At 37.7% G+C, this 17,715-nt stretch overlaps 2 protein-coding genes across 4 annotated transcripts in view; one reads left to right on the top strand and one right to left on the bottom strand.

The window, feature by feature from the left end:
• EZH1 (enhancer of zeste 1 polycomb repressive complex 2 subunit) overlaps positions 1–8,420 on the top strand; it is a 114,805-nt gene extending 106,385 nt beyond the window's left edge. Inside the window, exons 20-24 of one of the 3 annotated variants that reach the window (XM_053454211.1) lie at positions 2,637–2,718; positions 3,702–3,782; positions 6,071–6,155; positions 6,334–6,562; positions 7,887–8,420. In XM_053454211.1, the coding sequence (XP_053310186.1) occupies positions 2,637–2,718; positions 3,702–3,782; positions 6,071–6,155; positions 6,334–6,394 (309 nt within the window). In that variant the 3' untranslated portion in view covers positions 6,395–6,562; positions 7,887–8,420. Of the gene's footprint in view, positions 1–2,636; positions 3,026–3,701; positions 3,783–6,070; positions 6,156–6,333; positions 6,563–7,886 lie in introns of those variants that run through there. The other 2 variants (XM_053454210.1, XM_053454209.1) reach the window with 2 other exon arrangements.
• Positions 8,421–14,161: 5,741 nt separating this feature from the next.
• Positions 14,162–17,715, bottom strand: part of CNTNAP1 (contactin associated protein 1) — an 84,398-nt gene continuing 80,844 nt past the window's right edge. Inside the window, exon 23 of the mRNA XM_053453810.1 lies at positions 14,162–14,819. Coding sequence (XP_053309785.1) covers positions 14,632–14,819 — 188 coding nt within the window. The 3' untranslated portion in view covers positions 14,162–14,631. The remainder of the gene's footprint in view (positions 14,820–17,715) is intronic.

Here is a 17,715-nt window from a genome sequence, read left to right on the forward strand (position 1 = left end):
TTGGACATGCCTGTCCTAAGCAAATATCATGCAAAACAAATTTGAGACAACGTCAGATGTATGTTTTAGCTTTTATTGGCCTCTTAAGTGGGATACAGTTGGTATGTTCATGTATTAAATGTGATATTACTTTTTAAAGACATATCTATAAACATTGTTCAGGACTTTTCTAATGAATGACAAAGTTACATTGTTTTAATGTTTGAATGACAAAGTTACATAGTATTCTTGAAGAAGCAAGAATTATCTTTAAAGTGCACCCATAATTTTCATAAAGCTGTCTGTATTTTACAAATTACTTTTCCTGCAGTGAAAATTTTGAGCTAGATCATTTAAATAAGGCTTCAACTAGATCCCTTGCACTACGTTGTGTGGAAAGAGAATGCCTTTCACAAGAGTTTTGGCTTACACTGTCAAATCATCAGCTTTGAGGAAGCAGGCACAGACAAGGATGGGATTTGGCTATGCTGTCTTCTGCTAGGTGGCAATCATTTTTAATCTTCAATGGATTAAAATTGACAACAAATATGAGTGCAAATCGAGTCTGTATATACCTCATCAATAGTTGTTTCAGACTTGTGTCTTCTTACTTTATTTGCAGTGGTTTATGTATGTCTTCATATTTAAATGTGAACTGGTAAAAGATCAGAGTGTACAATATAGCTAACAGTTAGAGTTCATGATTAAACTTCAACAGACCACGTGGTAAACAATTTACCGACCTTTGTAAGATTGAAATATGCAAAATGAATTAGATGGAAACAAATTCATAGTTTATTATCATTTAATAAAACGCAAAGCGAATAAGCATAAGAAAAAAAGTCTAATCAAAATCTGGTGTGACCACCCTTTGCCTTCAAAACAGCATCAGTTCTTCTAGGTACACCAGCACAAAGTTTGATTAACCAATTATACCAAACAGGTGCTATTTAATAAAGAATGAGTGTTTGCGGGCAATAGTGAAGCATGGTGGATGTTCCTTGCAATGCTGAAAAAGTACATCCAAATACTTATCCATCATGCAATACTATCAGGGAGGCATCAGATTGGCCCAAATTTATTATGCAGCATGACAATCTCTCCAAACATACAGCCAAAGTCATTAAGAACCTTTTTCATTGTAAAGAAGAACAAGGGGTCCTGGAAGTGATGGTATGGCCCCCACAGAGCCCTGATCTCAACATCATCAAGTCTGTCTGTATTACATGACACTAGAAAAATAAATGAGGCAGCCTAGATCCACAGAAGAACAACCTACCTGGCAAGTTCATTAAAAGACTGCATGGAAGTGTACCTAGAAGAATTGATGCTGTTTTGAAGGTAAAGTGTGGTCACACCAAAAATTTATTTGATTTTTCTTCTGCTCAAGCACTTTGGATTTTGTTAATTGATAAAAAAAAATTAAATACAAATAAAGTACCGTATTTGCTTGATTATAAGACGAGGTTTTTTCCAGAGCAAATGCTCTGAAAAATACCGGGGACCTGGATCCTCCTGTGTTATGCCCCCCCCAACTTAACGGTGCATCTGAGTCCCCGGTGCAGCGGAAGTTGTCTGTGCAAATCGGGTAGAGCTCTACACGCTGCCCGGACTAAGCACCGGGGACTCATATGCAGGGGACCTGGATCCTTCCCCCAACTTACCGGTGCTTCTGATTCCCCGGTGCTTAGTCCGGGCAGCGTGTAGAGCTCTACGCGATTTGCATAGACAACTTCCGCTGCAGCCGCCCGGACTAAGCACCGGGGACTCAGAAGCACCGGTAAGTTTGGAGGAGGGATGGGGAGGGAGTGTTAAACGGGGGGCATAAGGCATTTCTGGAGGCAAAGTGCTCTGTGAAATGCCTTTTAACCCCCTTAATGCCACTCTGCCTCCAGAAATGCTTTTTAACCTTCTATACGCCACTCTGCCTCCTGAAATGCCTTATACCTCCTTATATGCCACTCTGCCCCATAATATGCCTTTTAACCCCCTAAATGCCAGAGTGGCATATAGGGGTATAAGGCAATTCTGGAGGCAGAGTGGCACATATGGGGTCAAAAGGCATATCATGGGGCACAGTGGCATATAGAGGGTTAAAAGGCGTATCATGGGGCACAGTGGCATTTAAAGGGTTAAAAGGCATATCATGGGGCACAGTGTCATATAGGGGGTATAAGGCATTTCTAGGGCAGAGTGGCAAGCCTGGGGGCAGATGTGCATAACTGGGGGGGGGCAGATTGTAAAAAAAAAAGGAAATAAAAACAACATATTTTTCTCAATCATAGCTTTTATTAACCCCTTAAGGACAATGGGCGGTCCCTAAACCCATTGAATACAATGCATTTTCAACCCGTACATGTACGGGCTTTGTCATTAAGGGTTTAACAAACAATTGTTCACAAAGTTTACATGAATTAACATTTACTAGTAAAACCTTTTTCCTATAGGGTCGTCTTTTATTCAGGCTTTTTCTTTTTTTCCTAAATTAATATTCAGGTTTTGGGGGGTCGTCATATAATCAGGGTCGTCTTATAGTCGAGCAAATACGGTATTCACATATTTTGTTAATACAAAGTAACATTGTTACTTGACAGCATTTGTCCACACCTGCCTAAAACTTTTGCACATACTGTATATCTAATATTTATTTCCCTCAGCTGATTTCCCAGGATGAAGCTGATCGGAGGGGAAAGGTTTATGACAGATACATGTCAAGTTTTCTGTTCAATCTCAACAATGGCAAGTTAACCACTCTCATGCAAGCTTCTTAGTGATTGTATTAAAATACATCATTGAATTAAAAATGTATTATTGCAAGGATTGTGAAACATCTTTTTGAGTTCAGGCGCATCTGACAGCTATTTAATACAGTATGTTCCTTTAAGTATTATGGATTTTCAAATAGGTGTTGGCCATTTAGGGCCACGCTACAATGATCATTTGTGTTTAATGTAATTCTTGATAAATCACAAAGTTTTTGTTATAACTAGTATTTTAACTATTTTTCATGTGAGTTGTTAAGTACACATGCGCTATGCAGTTCTGATCTTTTTGTAAATGTTTGGAATGTTTGCATTCCAGACACTACTATCCTAATTGTAGCTTTCACTTAAAGGTGCACTCCAGTATCACAGGCAGGGGAAAACGATACACATTAAAATAATTGAAGTACTCTAATATAGATTTACTAAAGTTACAAAAATGACCTTATAGAGAAGCTGTAGTGGCACACCTCCTCAGAGGTCTAAGATTTCTCTCCATTGATTGGCTCTGTAAATCCCCCATACATTTGCAATGAGGATCACACAGTAATTTAAAGGGACTACTAAGATATAAAATGCATTAAAGTGCATATGATGGCCGGTCAAGGTGCACGTAAGGTGGTCAAATAGGGACCCCGGTATATATACATGTGCCTGGTGGCAAAGTCACCTGTTTGGCTTCTGTTGTAGAATGACTAAATAAAATTTAGCCGCATGGTTTTCATAAATGATATTATATGTTCCCTATTAATTATATACTCCTCCTTTGTACTCTGAGAACCTTTAGAATTTAAAATCTGTCAACTGAACTACTTAAGAAGAAGTAACCTAGACTGTCCCGAAAGCTTGCAACCTATTAAACTTCAGTTAGCCAATGAAGGTATCAACTTTAACAAATTTGCCATTTTACAAAGGTATCAGAATTGAGTGAATGCATCTCATTTTCTATTCTGTGAACAGATTTTGTTGTCGACGCTACTCGTAAAGGAAACAAAATTCGTTTTGCAAATCACTCAGTGAATCCTAATTGTTATGCTAAAGGTAAGTGACACATTAATTTTAATCAGTTACCAGCAATTGGCCAAGACCAATAAAGAACATTCATGTATTTTTGTCGTTACTGTATTTTTATATTTATTCTGACAATGTGCCTCTGCTCTGCAGTGTTTCTGAGTGCAACTCACTAAAGAGTCCCTTGTCTCTGCCCTTTTAGGCTTGCTGGATTATGTGCAATAAGCAATGAAGGATGTGTTTGCTTTGCTGAAGGTTGTAGTAGAAACCAAAATAAGGATTACTGTCTCTTTAACCCCTTCAGGACCAGGGTTTTTTTTTTGTTTGTTTTTTTTAACATGTTTGCACTAAAGGACCAGAGCAGTTTTTGTGCTTTTGCTATGACTTTATTCAACTGATTCCCCCACACATGTTATGTTTTTTTTTCAGTACAAGTAGGGCTTTCTTTTGAAATAATAATTATATACAGTATCTCACAAAAGTGAGTACACCCCTCACATTTTTGTAAATATTTTATTATATCTTTTCATGTCACAACACTGAAGAAATGACACTTGGCTACATGTCATGTGTTGACATGAAAATATATAATAAAATATTTACAGAAATGTGAGTAGTATGAAAAATATCTTAAAATGTGGGGATAAAAAAGTGTATTTAGGTATTTGTCCTGTTTTTGGAAACACATTTGCCTGGTATTTTAATTTATTTTATAGGGTTAGGTACTTATAGGGTTAAATATGAATGGCGCGCTAGGGTATGTCTTTGGCATTGCGGATTCAAAATTGCAACATGCGTACAGTTTTCAAACATGAAATATTGACACATCAGTTTGCTGGGTCCTACACAGTAGAGGTCCCATATTTCATTTTAACCCCCCTAAAAATATATATTTTCCAAAAACTAAACGACTCAGGGAATCTAGTTAGGTGCATATTGGCCTGTCCACACCGGAAAGAAAACATTTTTCACATCCACTTTGCAGTTTTACTATATTTATTTTATCTGGATAAAAGAGTGGATATGTGAAAGAACAAAATAGGTCTTGATTTGTGTTCAGTAACACTCCCCGAGTACAGCAATACCCCACATGCATAGATAAGTCGTGTTTCTCAGATATTGTGGAGTCAAAACTGGAACATGCGCATTCCAATTTCATTCCAAACTGACAAGTGACACCTTTAGTTTTTTTCATTATTACCTTAGATGACCCTTCTCTCTTTCTAGAGAAAAACGTAGAGAACGTGAGAGAAAATGAGATTGTGGGCACTGGGCAATGAATTTCTTTCCTGAAATAAAAAAAGGCCCTTACGTTTTTGGCTCACCTGAATAGGCAAGAAACAAAGTTAGTAGCCAGAAAAATAATTTGCCAAATGCAAATGGAAAAATTTGTCCGAATCAGTTGTGGTCCATTTGCACATCTCAACTTCGTACAGCAACAGATAAACATATATGGGAAAGGCTGAACTTGATGGACACGTGTCTTTTTTCAGCCTATATAACTATGTAACTATATATCCATGATGGGGGAATGTAGTGTTTAAAGAGTGAGTGTACTTGTCCCCTACCACTGACAGGTAACAGCAAATCCTTTTAACTGTACTCACCATCAGCCCCATTGGCTCACACAAGAGTTCCAGGAGGGTCCAATGAAACCTTTCCACACATTTACAAAAAACAGCTAGCAGAAGCTAATTGAGCTGCATCCCAGGCAAGTCCTCTTTTTTTTTTATTTGTGGCCAGAAAAGAAATGCATAATGAAGTACTTACAAAGTACTTTAATACATATTCTTTGCTGTTGGGGCTGTATAAAGACTGTTCATTTAAAAGGAAAAAAGTAAGAAAAATTATAAGAAAAAAATTAAAAACAAAAAACCACACACATCATACACCTTTCATATATAATAAAAATCCTGCAGTCTCCAACAGCCTCCTCATAAAAAATAATGTAGTGCGTAAATTCTGAGCCTTTATTCTCTAGAACATACAAAATGTGCATTTGGGGTATTACTGTGTTAAGGGGATGTTGCTGCATACATAATACTACCAATGTTTGGAAAACAAAATTACAGCTTACATAAAGTGATGATCACCTTCTAATATTCACCTATTAATGGCAAAGATAGATGTAAATCCCAGGCATATGAGCTGTTTCCAAGCATCATGACAAATGAATATATTTTGGATTTTTCCATTTGGCGTATACTACTAGGGAATTCGTTCAGTTTTCTCCCACTTTTTTAATGTGTATTTATTTCTTGAAATGGTCCAAATCAATCTGTCCTTTTTATTTCCATGTCCTTAAACTGTTGTTTTAGTGGTCATGGTGAATGGAGACCATCGCATTGGTATATTTGCCAAAAGAGCAATCCAGGCTGGTGAAGAATTATTCTTTGACTACAGGTAAGGCTTCAATTACCAGCAGCCTATGCAGAGGTTATTAATGTAGGCTTGGACACAGGTGCTGGTGTGATGGTTGTACATCTTTTCTGCACCAAGGTTAGTCATTGTTTATAACTGTCATAGTGTGCAAAATGCTTAGTTTTTGACATTGCTGTTTTTCTTGCACTTCTATTTACAGATACAGCCAGGCTGATGCTTTGAAATATGTTGGCATTGAGAGAGAGACCGACTTAACCTGACGCATTCCTGCCTTGGTGGCTTCCTAAGCCTTGTTACTGCACAGTGTGACAATATTGTGTATGTTTCAACTAGATGTGTCTGTGTTTGACCAAATAGTCACGTTTACTTTAATGTCTTTGACAAGTACAGTACATCATAATTTGATAGTGTCGTCTTCCAATGCATTTGTGAGCATCTGAAGTAAAGAAAATATTTTATATGAATACCTTTACATTTCCTTACACACTGTTTGAAACAAACTCAGTTGTTAAACAACTTTCCCCAACGTTTACTTTAGCCTTCCTACATACTATTTAACTTTATAGATGAATAAGTAGAATGAACATGGCAAATATCAGTTTAAGGTGCCTAGGGGGCAAAGAAGTGCACAACATACCCTATATAGGGACTCTTACACTGTAGGAATGCTATATTGATTATAGATTTCATATAATTATTATAGAGATAACCCTGTCAAGGTTTATCAAATCTTTGTACTCTGAAACTGTAATTCATGATATAATACAAATAGCTTTGCTTTAGATAATTGCCTTCTATCAATTTTGGTTTTATCTTGGTGGAAAAATGTAAGCAATATATTTTCCCTGCATAACTTTAAGGGTGACTGGTTAAAGTCCCAATAAAGGTACATGAGAGTTTCCATCTGAACACACAGTGGAGATAACTGTTTACTGTGACCAATCAATTAGCACACACATGTATGTTATTATACATGGTAGCCATGCAATAGCCATTAGTGTTACGGTGATGAGTTCTCAGTGTTTCCTTTGTGATATCTGACTAGTCATTTCTCATCAGTACATATATTAAGAGTACAAAGAGCTCAGGTGACAGTACAAATGGTAAGGGGTTTCACTATAAATAAATGGCATCCATCTTTGTTCATGCAGTTCATATCGAGTCTTTGGGCTATCTGTTAATATTGCTGCTGCTAGTGAATGTTAACATTTAAAATGTGTGCATATTCGAGAAGCTTCTAATTGATAATAAAATGGAAAAAACACGACTAATTAGGGCTGGACTGGTGATGGTGTCTTACGGTTTTATACTCAGTGTATGAACATGCATATCCATCCAGTGGCCACACTATCAGCCGCTCATTGGACATTTACGCAGTGTGCCAGGTGTCCAGTCAGGTCCTGACTCTAATACTGTGTATGTAATTTACCCATACTTGCAACATTTAACATGCTGGTTATGCTTGTTTCTGTGTAAAGGGGACAACCATGTTTGAAACCTAACTGTATAATAGTATGACATTTTATCTGTCCCTTCTTATGCTAATAATTAAATCCTTCTCATTAACTGCATTATGCTATAATACAGTTTGCGTTATCTTCCATTTTATTCTGATATATAATTTTGTACATTGATTTACTATGAATGGTGAATCGCTACAGAGGTTGCTTAATTGAGTTGGAGAAAGTTATGTGTCCAACCTTTTCAAAATATGCTTAGTCGGTAGCCTAATTGCAGTTTATTTAATTACAGGCTTGGATGCACATCAGTGCCTAATACCAAGAATTTGGAACCCACACAGTTATTTTCTAGTATTTCTGAACCTTTTTAAAGCATTTATACCTCTATCTGTCCTGTCGTAGAAAATGTTGTGAATGTCGAGTATGTAAAGTAACATGGTATGTACGTATTAAATATATACCTGTATGTTTGCAGTAATATGCATGGTTATATAACCATTTGATGTATAAAAAGCAATATGGAATATCTATGATAAGAAATATGTATTTGTATTTTGAAAGCTATCGTTTAATCTGTATAATCTTGTATGAATGTTATCTGTGTATCTGTAAAACAGCTATACTGCTTGTAATAATTGAACGGACGCTCCTACTGCAGGCTTCAAGCAGAAGTCTTAGGACATTCAAAAAACAAAAAGCTTGTATTTTAATATTTCTACTTATAATGTAGTAATGTATTGTATTGTGATATCTGTATACAACTGTTACTTGTAACTTATTTGTTATCCTTAGTCTACGCAAGTTAATTAAAATGACTTCACCAGTGTGTGTGTGCGAAATTATGTATAATCAAGTCTAAGGTATGTTTGCAGATTAAAACAGAAAACAATGTCGTACTTTGTGTACACCACTGAAAGTAGAGAATTTATCACAGATACCATAGCTATGTTGGCTTCGGACACATCTGTAGTGGTGTGTTCGTGTTGCTTAACAGTAGAGAGGAACTTGAAATATATTTCCATCATGGACATCAATACCATTACGAATCTTTAATGTAACTAGTTAACTACAAAAATTATGTGATTTATGGTTACAGCATATACACAAATTAATTACATTCTTGTTACATAGTTTTATGAACTTGGAAGTCTTGCTTGCACTTTTTTGGTACCAGTTTTATTTCAGCATAGCTTGGATGCTACCTAGATTCAACAAACGTGAGGTTTTTTAAAAAAATGTATTCCAACACTTGCAGTTCGGTTGCATGTGCTAAAGGATGTCTGGCAGGAAATGAAAAGATTCTGGTTTTATTTGTAGACTCTTAAAATAAATACAATGATTAACAAATAAGTAACATATGTTACTGGACCATTGCACCTCAATGCTGTCCCATATGATTTCCCAGTGATCACACCTTTTAAACCATCATATAGATTATTTTCCACCATGCGTTTGTAATTGCCATTCTATCATAAACTTAGTGATAAATTATTGAGAAAGTTTTTTTAGTAAATAACACCGAAAATGATGAATATTAATGAGACTATAATGTAAAATATGGCAAGTTTAAAGAAGACAATACATTTTTTTAAAATAAACAGTTGGCCTGATTTGTGGACTACAACATCCATGACTCAAGCCACAATTATGTGGTTTATCAGAACTGGAAGCCACAAAAAACTTGCAACAGATGTGCAAAAAAGGTGGCATAACTGGGGGAAAAATGTATTATGGATTGTGTAATTGTGGCATGTAGCCCTCATCTTATGTATGTCTGCCCTGTAATATGTTGTCACATACATGTACATCAGATATAAAAAGTCTGCACACCCCACACAGGTTCTTGTGATGTTAAAGAATGGGACAAAGATAAATCATGTCAGAACTTTTTCCACCTTTAACGTTGACCTATAATGAGAACAATTCAATTGCAAAACAAACTGAAATCTTTGAGAGGTGAAAAAAACTCACAATAACCTGGTTGCATAAGTGTGCACCCCCTTAAACTAATACTTTGTTGAAGCACCTTTTGATTTTATTACAGCACTTAGTCTTTTTGGGTAGGAGTCTATTGCATGGCACATCTTGACGTGGCAATATTTGCCCTCTTCTTTGCAAAAGCACTCCAAATCTGTCAGATTACGAGGACATCTCCTGTGCACAGCCCTCTTCAGATCATCCCACAGATGTTCAGGTCTGGGCTCAGGCTGGACCATTCCAAAACGTTAATCATCTTCTGGTGAAGCCATGCTTTTGTGGATTTGGATGTGTGCCACCACCATGCTTCACTGTGGGTATGGTGTTCTTTGGGTGATGTGCAGTGTTGTTTTTGTGCCAAACATACCTTTTGGAATTATCAACCTTGGTTTCATCAGACCATAACACATTTTCTCACGTGTTTTTGGAGGACTTGATGTTTGTTTTTGCAAATTTCAGCCAGGCTTGGATGTTTTTCTTTATAAGAAAAGGCTTCCGTCTTGCCACCCTACCCCATTCATATGAAGAATACGGGAGATTGTTGTAGCACACAGCCAGTACTTGCCAGAAATTCCTGCAGTTCCTTCAATGTTGCAGTAGGCCTCTTGTAAGCCTCCCTGACCAGTTTCTTCTTGTATTTTCATCAATTTTGGAGGGATGTACAGTTCTTGGTAATGTCTCTGTTGTGCCATATTTTCTCCACTTGATGACTGTCTTCACTGTGTTCCATGGTATATCTAATGAGATCTCTCTGATGCTTTGGAAGCTCTCTGCGGAATATGGCTTCTCCTATGAGATGAAACTAAGCAAATTTTAGGTTAATCCTACTAGAACAGCTGAACTTTATTTGTGATTAATCAGAGTCACTTTACATGATGGCAGGTGTGTGATGACTTCTATTTAACATTAGTTTGAATGTGATTAGTTAATTCTGAACACAGCCCCAGTTATAAGAAGGTTTGCACACTTATGCAAAGATTTCAGTTTGTTTTGCAATTTAATTGTTCAAGTTCTTATAACATTAAAGGTGGAAAATGTTCTGATATTTAACATCACAAGAGCCTGGCATTTTAACAGGGGTGTGTAGACTTTTTATATCCACTGTATCTAGGGAAATATATTTGATACAGTTACTAAGTGGGAAGAGTTGTTTTTTTTAAGAAAAAATATTTAGGATTAATTTTTATTTTATTTGCATATAATAGACATTTTTACCATTATGTGATGTTTGCCTTACTTTAGGTTAAGCAATTATTCTTAAATCAAACTTGTGTCACTGACAGAACATTACCCTCAATGCTATATGTTGCCTTTAGATTGTTATGAGGGACGGTGTCAAATGCCTTACTGAAATCTAGATAGGCTATATCTACTGTTAGCTAAAGAAGGCTTCTGTGTTCCAAGGGAAGGGTCTGAAGAGGTAAGTATTCACAATACAGCTCCAGCTAAGTAACATTATTTATAAGCACATAAAATAAACTATTAAGTATGTATTGCATAACAATGCTTTATTTAAAAAAAAAATACATAAAAGCACAAAATTATGATTATAAAATAAATCTTATTAAATACCTCAGTGGTGCAAGCACGTCCTACTTGCAAATATCAGGAACACACATGTCATAATTTATCATAGATAATGTGATGCATTAAATAAGAGTAATTATCTTGCATCCCTTCATGTATACAGTAGACTTAAAGTGTTGTGGAGAAAAGCATTTCCCCATTTCCAGTTTCTTCGATTTCTGCATATATGTCACAATTAAATGTTTCAGCTCATCAAACTAATTTTAACCCATTAACCAACACTGCCAAGCACTTCACAGAAAAATAGTTAACGACCAATGATGTCCCCCGCCGGCCCCGCAAGACACCCGGGAGTCTGCTCTGGTAAGTCCGGTGGGGGGGGGCAGAGGAGGACAGTGGTAGCATATCTCGGGGAGGGAGGACAGTGGTAGCGTATCTCGGGGGGGGCAGTGGTAGCGTATCTCGGGGAGGGAGGACAGTGGTAGCATATCTCGGGGGGGGGACAGAGTGGCAGCATGTTTTTTTGGTGCATGTTTTTTTTCTTTAAAAAAGCACCAAATATATATAATATAATATATATAATATTTATATATATAAATTGCTAACAGCAATCACACTCCTATCAAGCCCAGACAGCCAGTACATGCTGGAACCTGGGGATGATAGGAGTGTGATTACACATCCTTGCTATCACACACACACTCATTCACAAACATTTAAATACTCATTAATTCCCTTAATCACACATACTTGCTCATAAATCGTCCCCCACCCCTTACCTGAACTGCCCATCTCTCACTCGCAGACTTCTGCAGGGGCCCGGCTTCTATCCTCTGCAACTTCTCTTGTCCCCCCCAGAGGAAGAAGGAGGGGGGCAGTCATGTGACGACTCTGCTGGGTTCCTGTTCTCGTGGCTAGTACAAGAGATGCTGCTCACAACCAAAGCACCGGTAAGCAGCCTGGCCCCAGCGGACATTTTTTTCCAGCTATTTGAGGTCTGATTAGAAGACAACCTCTGAAAAAACCTTGTCTTATAATCGAGCAAATACGATAATACCAACAATGAAACACGGTGGTGGTGTGATGATCTGGGGGTGCTGTGCAATAAATTGTGAAGGAGAAGGTCCAACCATCAGTTTGTCACCTAAAACTCAAGCACAGTTATGCAGCAGGACAATGATCAGAAGCAGACAAGCAAGTCCACCTCTAAAAACACAAAATGAAGGTGGCCTATTCAAAGTCCTAGGTTGAATCTGATTGAGATGCTGTAGCATGACCTTAAAATGGCAGCTCATGTGTAAAGTGCTAGTTATCACAAATGTTTTATCGCAGTTGTCACCACCAATTGTGACAAAACCAGTTATTAGGTTTGGGGTGCAATTCTTTTTTCCCATGTAATATAGGTTTTGATGGGCTATTTACCTTATAAAATGATAATTTAAATGCTGCGTTTTGTGTGAATTCTCTTTGTCTTATATTAAAGTTAGTTCAATGATCTGAAACATTTAAATGTGACAAATAAGCAAAAACTGAAGAAATTGGGAAGGGGAAGAACTTTTTCAATGCACTGTATAACTGCAATTTAATCTAGGTAACCAATGAAGACTGATTGAAACAAAATGCCAATTTTTTCCCCTCTCAAATGGCCAAAACCAATGAAAATGTGTATTAAATAGAAAGAAATAATATAAATAAATAAATATAAAAATAGAGCATTGCGCATTTCTTGAGGTGCATAGTATTAAGGTTTTACAGAAAATTAGCAAAATATTTGACTACTATAGACACTGATGAACCAGACCAACCTACTTAAACATGAGTAAGTTTAATGAGAATAGATCATTTTTGCCAGAAATCAACAACTAATCTCTTCTGAATTTACTGATTTTTTTTTTTTTTAGAATATGTCAAGCAAAATTTAGTATTAGGGGTAATAGAGCTCTTTGCAGGCACCAGTCCACTCCAACCACAACCCCCATGCTTGTGTCTACTATGTAGGCAACACTTGCTCATTATGAGGTAAAATGTTTTCCACATGCTACTTCTCTTATGGTTTAAGTATAGAAACAATACAACAGTTACATTTGGGAAAATGTCATACTGACTTAAATTTACAATGGTAATAATGCTGCTCTCTACAATATCCACTTTCCCTGTATCCCTCTATTGAGGCTAGAGAGAAACGAATACCAACTGGCTTGAAACAAGTAAAAACTATATTATGTCTTGGATTGATGATGCTGCAATAATATCAAACACAGCACCAATAATTTAGATCGCAATGCTAAAAAATATTTTTTGCATCATAGTCGTGTGCCATGTGAAGTCTACACTACCAATGCATTCTTATATATCTGATATATATATAAAGCTACATGATGTAGTTTGTAGGAATTTATAAGTATACTCAAAATAACTCTTTTATGGCAGTGTCATTTAAGAAAGTAAAATGCCAGGTTTAGACAGCAGCCATTTAAGTGAGCCAGGACTAAGCTTGTAACAATGTTTTTCTTTTGGCTCTTTATGGTGTAACACCTATGTCTTCATTGAACTTGTCACCATCAAAAGTACAGAATCCACCTCTTAATTCTCAGAATCATGCAACCATTCTTAACATTCTAAGACCATTAATATATTGGGAATACTTATAAGGGTTGGATTTAAATTCCAGGCTCCCCATTACATCCTTATAAATTACTGTTATGTATGAAATCTACACCCTAATAACAATAGTTTTCTCCAAAATGAATACAAGGAATGTATTTCTAAACAGTGAGCAAAATGTAGATCAACCCTCAACTGTGTCAGGCACATGCTTCTACTTCTTGTGCAAAACATTTGCATTCAGATAAGGCTGTGTTTGAAGTGGTGTAATTATTTTTAAAAGCACTCTAGAGCGCTCATTTCATACAGCTTCCAGTACAAATCATAGACCACTCAAGCTTGTAAGTACAATCTCTGAGACATATGATACATTTAATAAGAATAAATGGACAGAACAAACCTGCTACCTGATGATGCTACTATCCCCATGATGGATTACATAGTCATTGGTGGTAAAAATATATATATACGTAGGGGCTCAGAACACAGTTAATTATTCGTATCCTCTGAAGTAGATGATCTCAAGTGCAACCCCCATACATTTAAATGTACCATATGTTCACATAGACTCTATTACAAGACAATCAGTGTCACAGTCTGTATTTCCATAGCTCTAGAACTCAAACACAGGATATTAAAGGCAACTTTGCTTGATGACTTCTCTTTTCTGTGAAGCTTCAGTCAGTTTAGGACATCAGTGGGAAATAAATAGGATACAGACACCTTTACTGTGAGAAGGGTTGAAAAGTACATTCATCGTATTTTAGCCAGGTTCATCCACCTCTCTTCTTTCCTCTCCCCATTTTTAAATTGTGAACAGGATCAACTGGTAGAGAAAAGTAAAGATGCCAATAGCAAACTTTTCCGTACACTCCATGATCAAATGGCTGCGGTTTCCTGGATTTTGCCTTCTGTGAAAATGAAGAGGACTATTCATCTTTACCTTCTTCTTCAATCTGTGGAAGTGGTTCTTTCTGTACAGAGACAGACTTTGTGGTGTTTTGTGCATCTATTGCTTTTGGCTCGTTGGTAAGGTATGATCCTTTGTATCGGTGAAAATAATGATAAACCATAAACAAGGCCACAATTGCGAGAAGGAAGAGGAATATCACCATAACTGTTAAGAGGAAGGAAAATAACAAAACATGCATTAATTCTAGGTTAGACAGATCTTCTCACCTGTAAAAAAAAAAAAAAGGTACCTCTCTCAGAGAAATAATTCACACATACAGTTTTTATAACAAATATTTGACTATGCAAGCCTGGGTTTGTGACAGATAACACTGACAACTAAACTACTGAGAATAGTATATGTATATTTTTGAAAACTAGACACCCCAGGGTATTTTAAATGCTGGTATTTTAACTCTTTGCATGTACACATTTTACCACCATGCATTTTCATTTTTTTTTTGTGTATTTTTCCCCACACACCTACTTTAGGTATGAATTTACAGCTCCTGGTATATGTCGCAGTCACACAACACCTATGTGTTCAGCAACACCTCCTGAGTACAGCGATACCGCAGATGCATGTCGGGTTTTTGGGAACTAAAAGGCCACATTTGGGATGCGTGCATTTTTCTAATTGGAAATTAGACGTGTGGTCATCCTTCCCCCTGTGTTAATTGTGACATTGTTGAACCCGGCCAATTCAATTTACCCCATCAAATCATACATTTTTTAAAAGTAGACACTCCATGGGCATTTAACATGCCAGTATTTTAACTCTTTCCATGTGAGAATCTTTTCAAGCTAAAGCGCTAATTTTAGGACTTGCTCACAAAAATATTGTGAAGGTTCCCCTGAAGGTGACATCAGTGGGAAATTATTTTTACATTTTACAATTTTTTTTTATTTTTTTTAACTTTTTGTTTTTATTTTTTTGTTTCACTAATCACACTGTGATTAGAATGCTGGGATCCACTGTACCTGTATTCAACCTGCAAGTGGAGCCAGATTCTCAGGAGGGTCTCCGGAGCGGTCACGGCGCGTCCTGGGGTGGGAGTTCGGTGTCGCTGAATGCCTCCTGATCAAGGTGATCATTGATCATGGCCCCTGATGCTGATCGCGGTGTTGCTGAATGCTTCAACATTGAGGCATTACAGCAACACCGTTTGGGTGCAGAAAGCGAACGTTTGAAGTCATGACGGTCCAGGCAAATCAATTGTCGTTAAGTCTTCATTTTCAGGTGACGTGCCCGGGCCGTCAATTGTCATTAAGGGTTAAACCACACTTCCCAAACCTTCAACTACAGAAATATCTGTTAACAAATCTCCATTTGTGAACACTAAATCTAATATAGCCTCCTTACGAGTTGGCTCCTTAACTACTTGTTTTAAAGATAATCCCAGTAGGGAGTTTAGGATATCTGCACTCCAGGCACATTTTCATGATTATAACTTCCCCCTTTCCAATCCAGTTTCCTCAATTAGTAGATTATCTAACTCCTCTACCAAATTGTAACGTTACCCAAACTGACTGTGTTCTCCTCACCAACTTGTGTTAGGTTAGATTTTATGTTACCTTTCACTACTGTTCATGTATCTTTTTCCCTAAACTATGAGCATTTGTAGACATGACCCATCTGGTTACTAACTAAAGCACCTTCCCTTTCTATAGTGTCTAGCCCGGTATTCATTCACCCCCCATTCCTAGTTCAAAATCTCCTCCAACCGTTTAGCCATTCTCTCCACAAGTACATTGGACCCTCTTGCATTCAGGTGCAATCCATCACTACTATACAGAGCAAAATCAGCCCAGTGCTCTAAAAACCCAAAGCCCTCCTTTTTACACCAAGATTTAGCTGCCTAATCTCCCACTGTCTTTCTGGTGTAGCACATGGCACAGGTAGTATCTCAGAGAATACTACTTTGGAGGTCCTATTTTTAATCTTATTTCCTAAATCTCTAAAATTACCTTTTATGACTCTCCATCTTCCTCTTACTATGTCATTGGTGCTGTTGTGCACCAAGACAGCTGGATCCTCACCAGCCCCTCCCAATAATCTATCCACTCTGTCTGTAACATGCCGAACCTGGGCATCCGAGAGACGGCAAACCATTTGGTTGCTGCTTTCAGAGCCGCAGATTACCCTGTTTGTTCTCTTAATTATAGAATCCCCTACTACCACAACCTGCCCGGGCTTCCCTCTCCTTTTGGATCCCCTGTACACCTGGGAGAACAGCTTTTTCCAGCAATCCCACCTCTGAGTGCTCACTTGCACTCAGTCACCACATGCTCACTTAAATGAGCAATTTTTGGGGATGGAAAAACTCTGTCTTTCCTCTTCCTTCCCTCACTGCAACCATGTCTAACTGTCACCCAGCTATGTGCCTGTCTCCCTTCTGACTGATGATCTCCCTCATTGCTTGGGGCCCCATATAAGCTCAGCTCAGTAAGCAAGAGACTCCTCTCAAGATTGTCAAGCCCTCTCAATGTTTCAATAAGCCTATTCAGAGCTGCAATCTGAGCTTTCAGAGAGACCAATTGCTCACGTGCCACAGATATATGGACCTACGAACTGCTGTTTCAAGTGTGCATACATACAGCATGATGTGCGCTGAGTAAGATTTCCAAGCTGATTGAACAAGTTGAGTTGATTAGGGTGTTTGAGGAACTGGCGATGCATTCTGAGGGCTGCCATGTGAAATATCTTCAGACGTGGTTTCACTGGCTCTCATTCCTGCCTGACCCACTTACTCAACCTCTTTTGCAACAGTGACGATGTTTGTTTGGGGAGAGTGGCGCTTTGGTGCCGGGTTGGTGACGGGTGGGGCTTCCGCCCTTTCTTTCTTTCTTTCTTCCTTCCTTCCTCTATTTCCTCTTTTTTTGCCCCTTGCTCTGTTTGCCCCCCCCTTTGTTTCTCCCCTTGTTTGTATGTGTTATGTTCCCCTGCTATACTTCTCCTCTTCTTTCTTTCTTTCCCTTCTTGGTTCCCCTTCTTACTCCTTCCCTGGTCTTGTATTTCCCTCTTGGGAGGGTGGTAATTTCTACTTTATGTGGATAAGCTC

This window comes from Spea bombifrons, chromosome 13 (assembly GCF_027358695.1).
Source record: "Spea bombifrons isolate aSpeBom1 chromosome 13, aSpeBom1.2.pri, whole genome shotgun sequence".
Classification (NCBI taxonomy): domain Eukaryota; kingdom Metazoa; phylum Chordata; class Amphibia; order Anura; family Pelobatidae; genus Spea; species Spea bombifrons.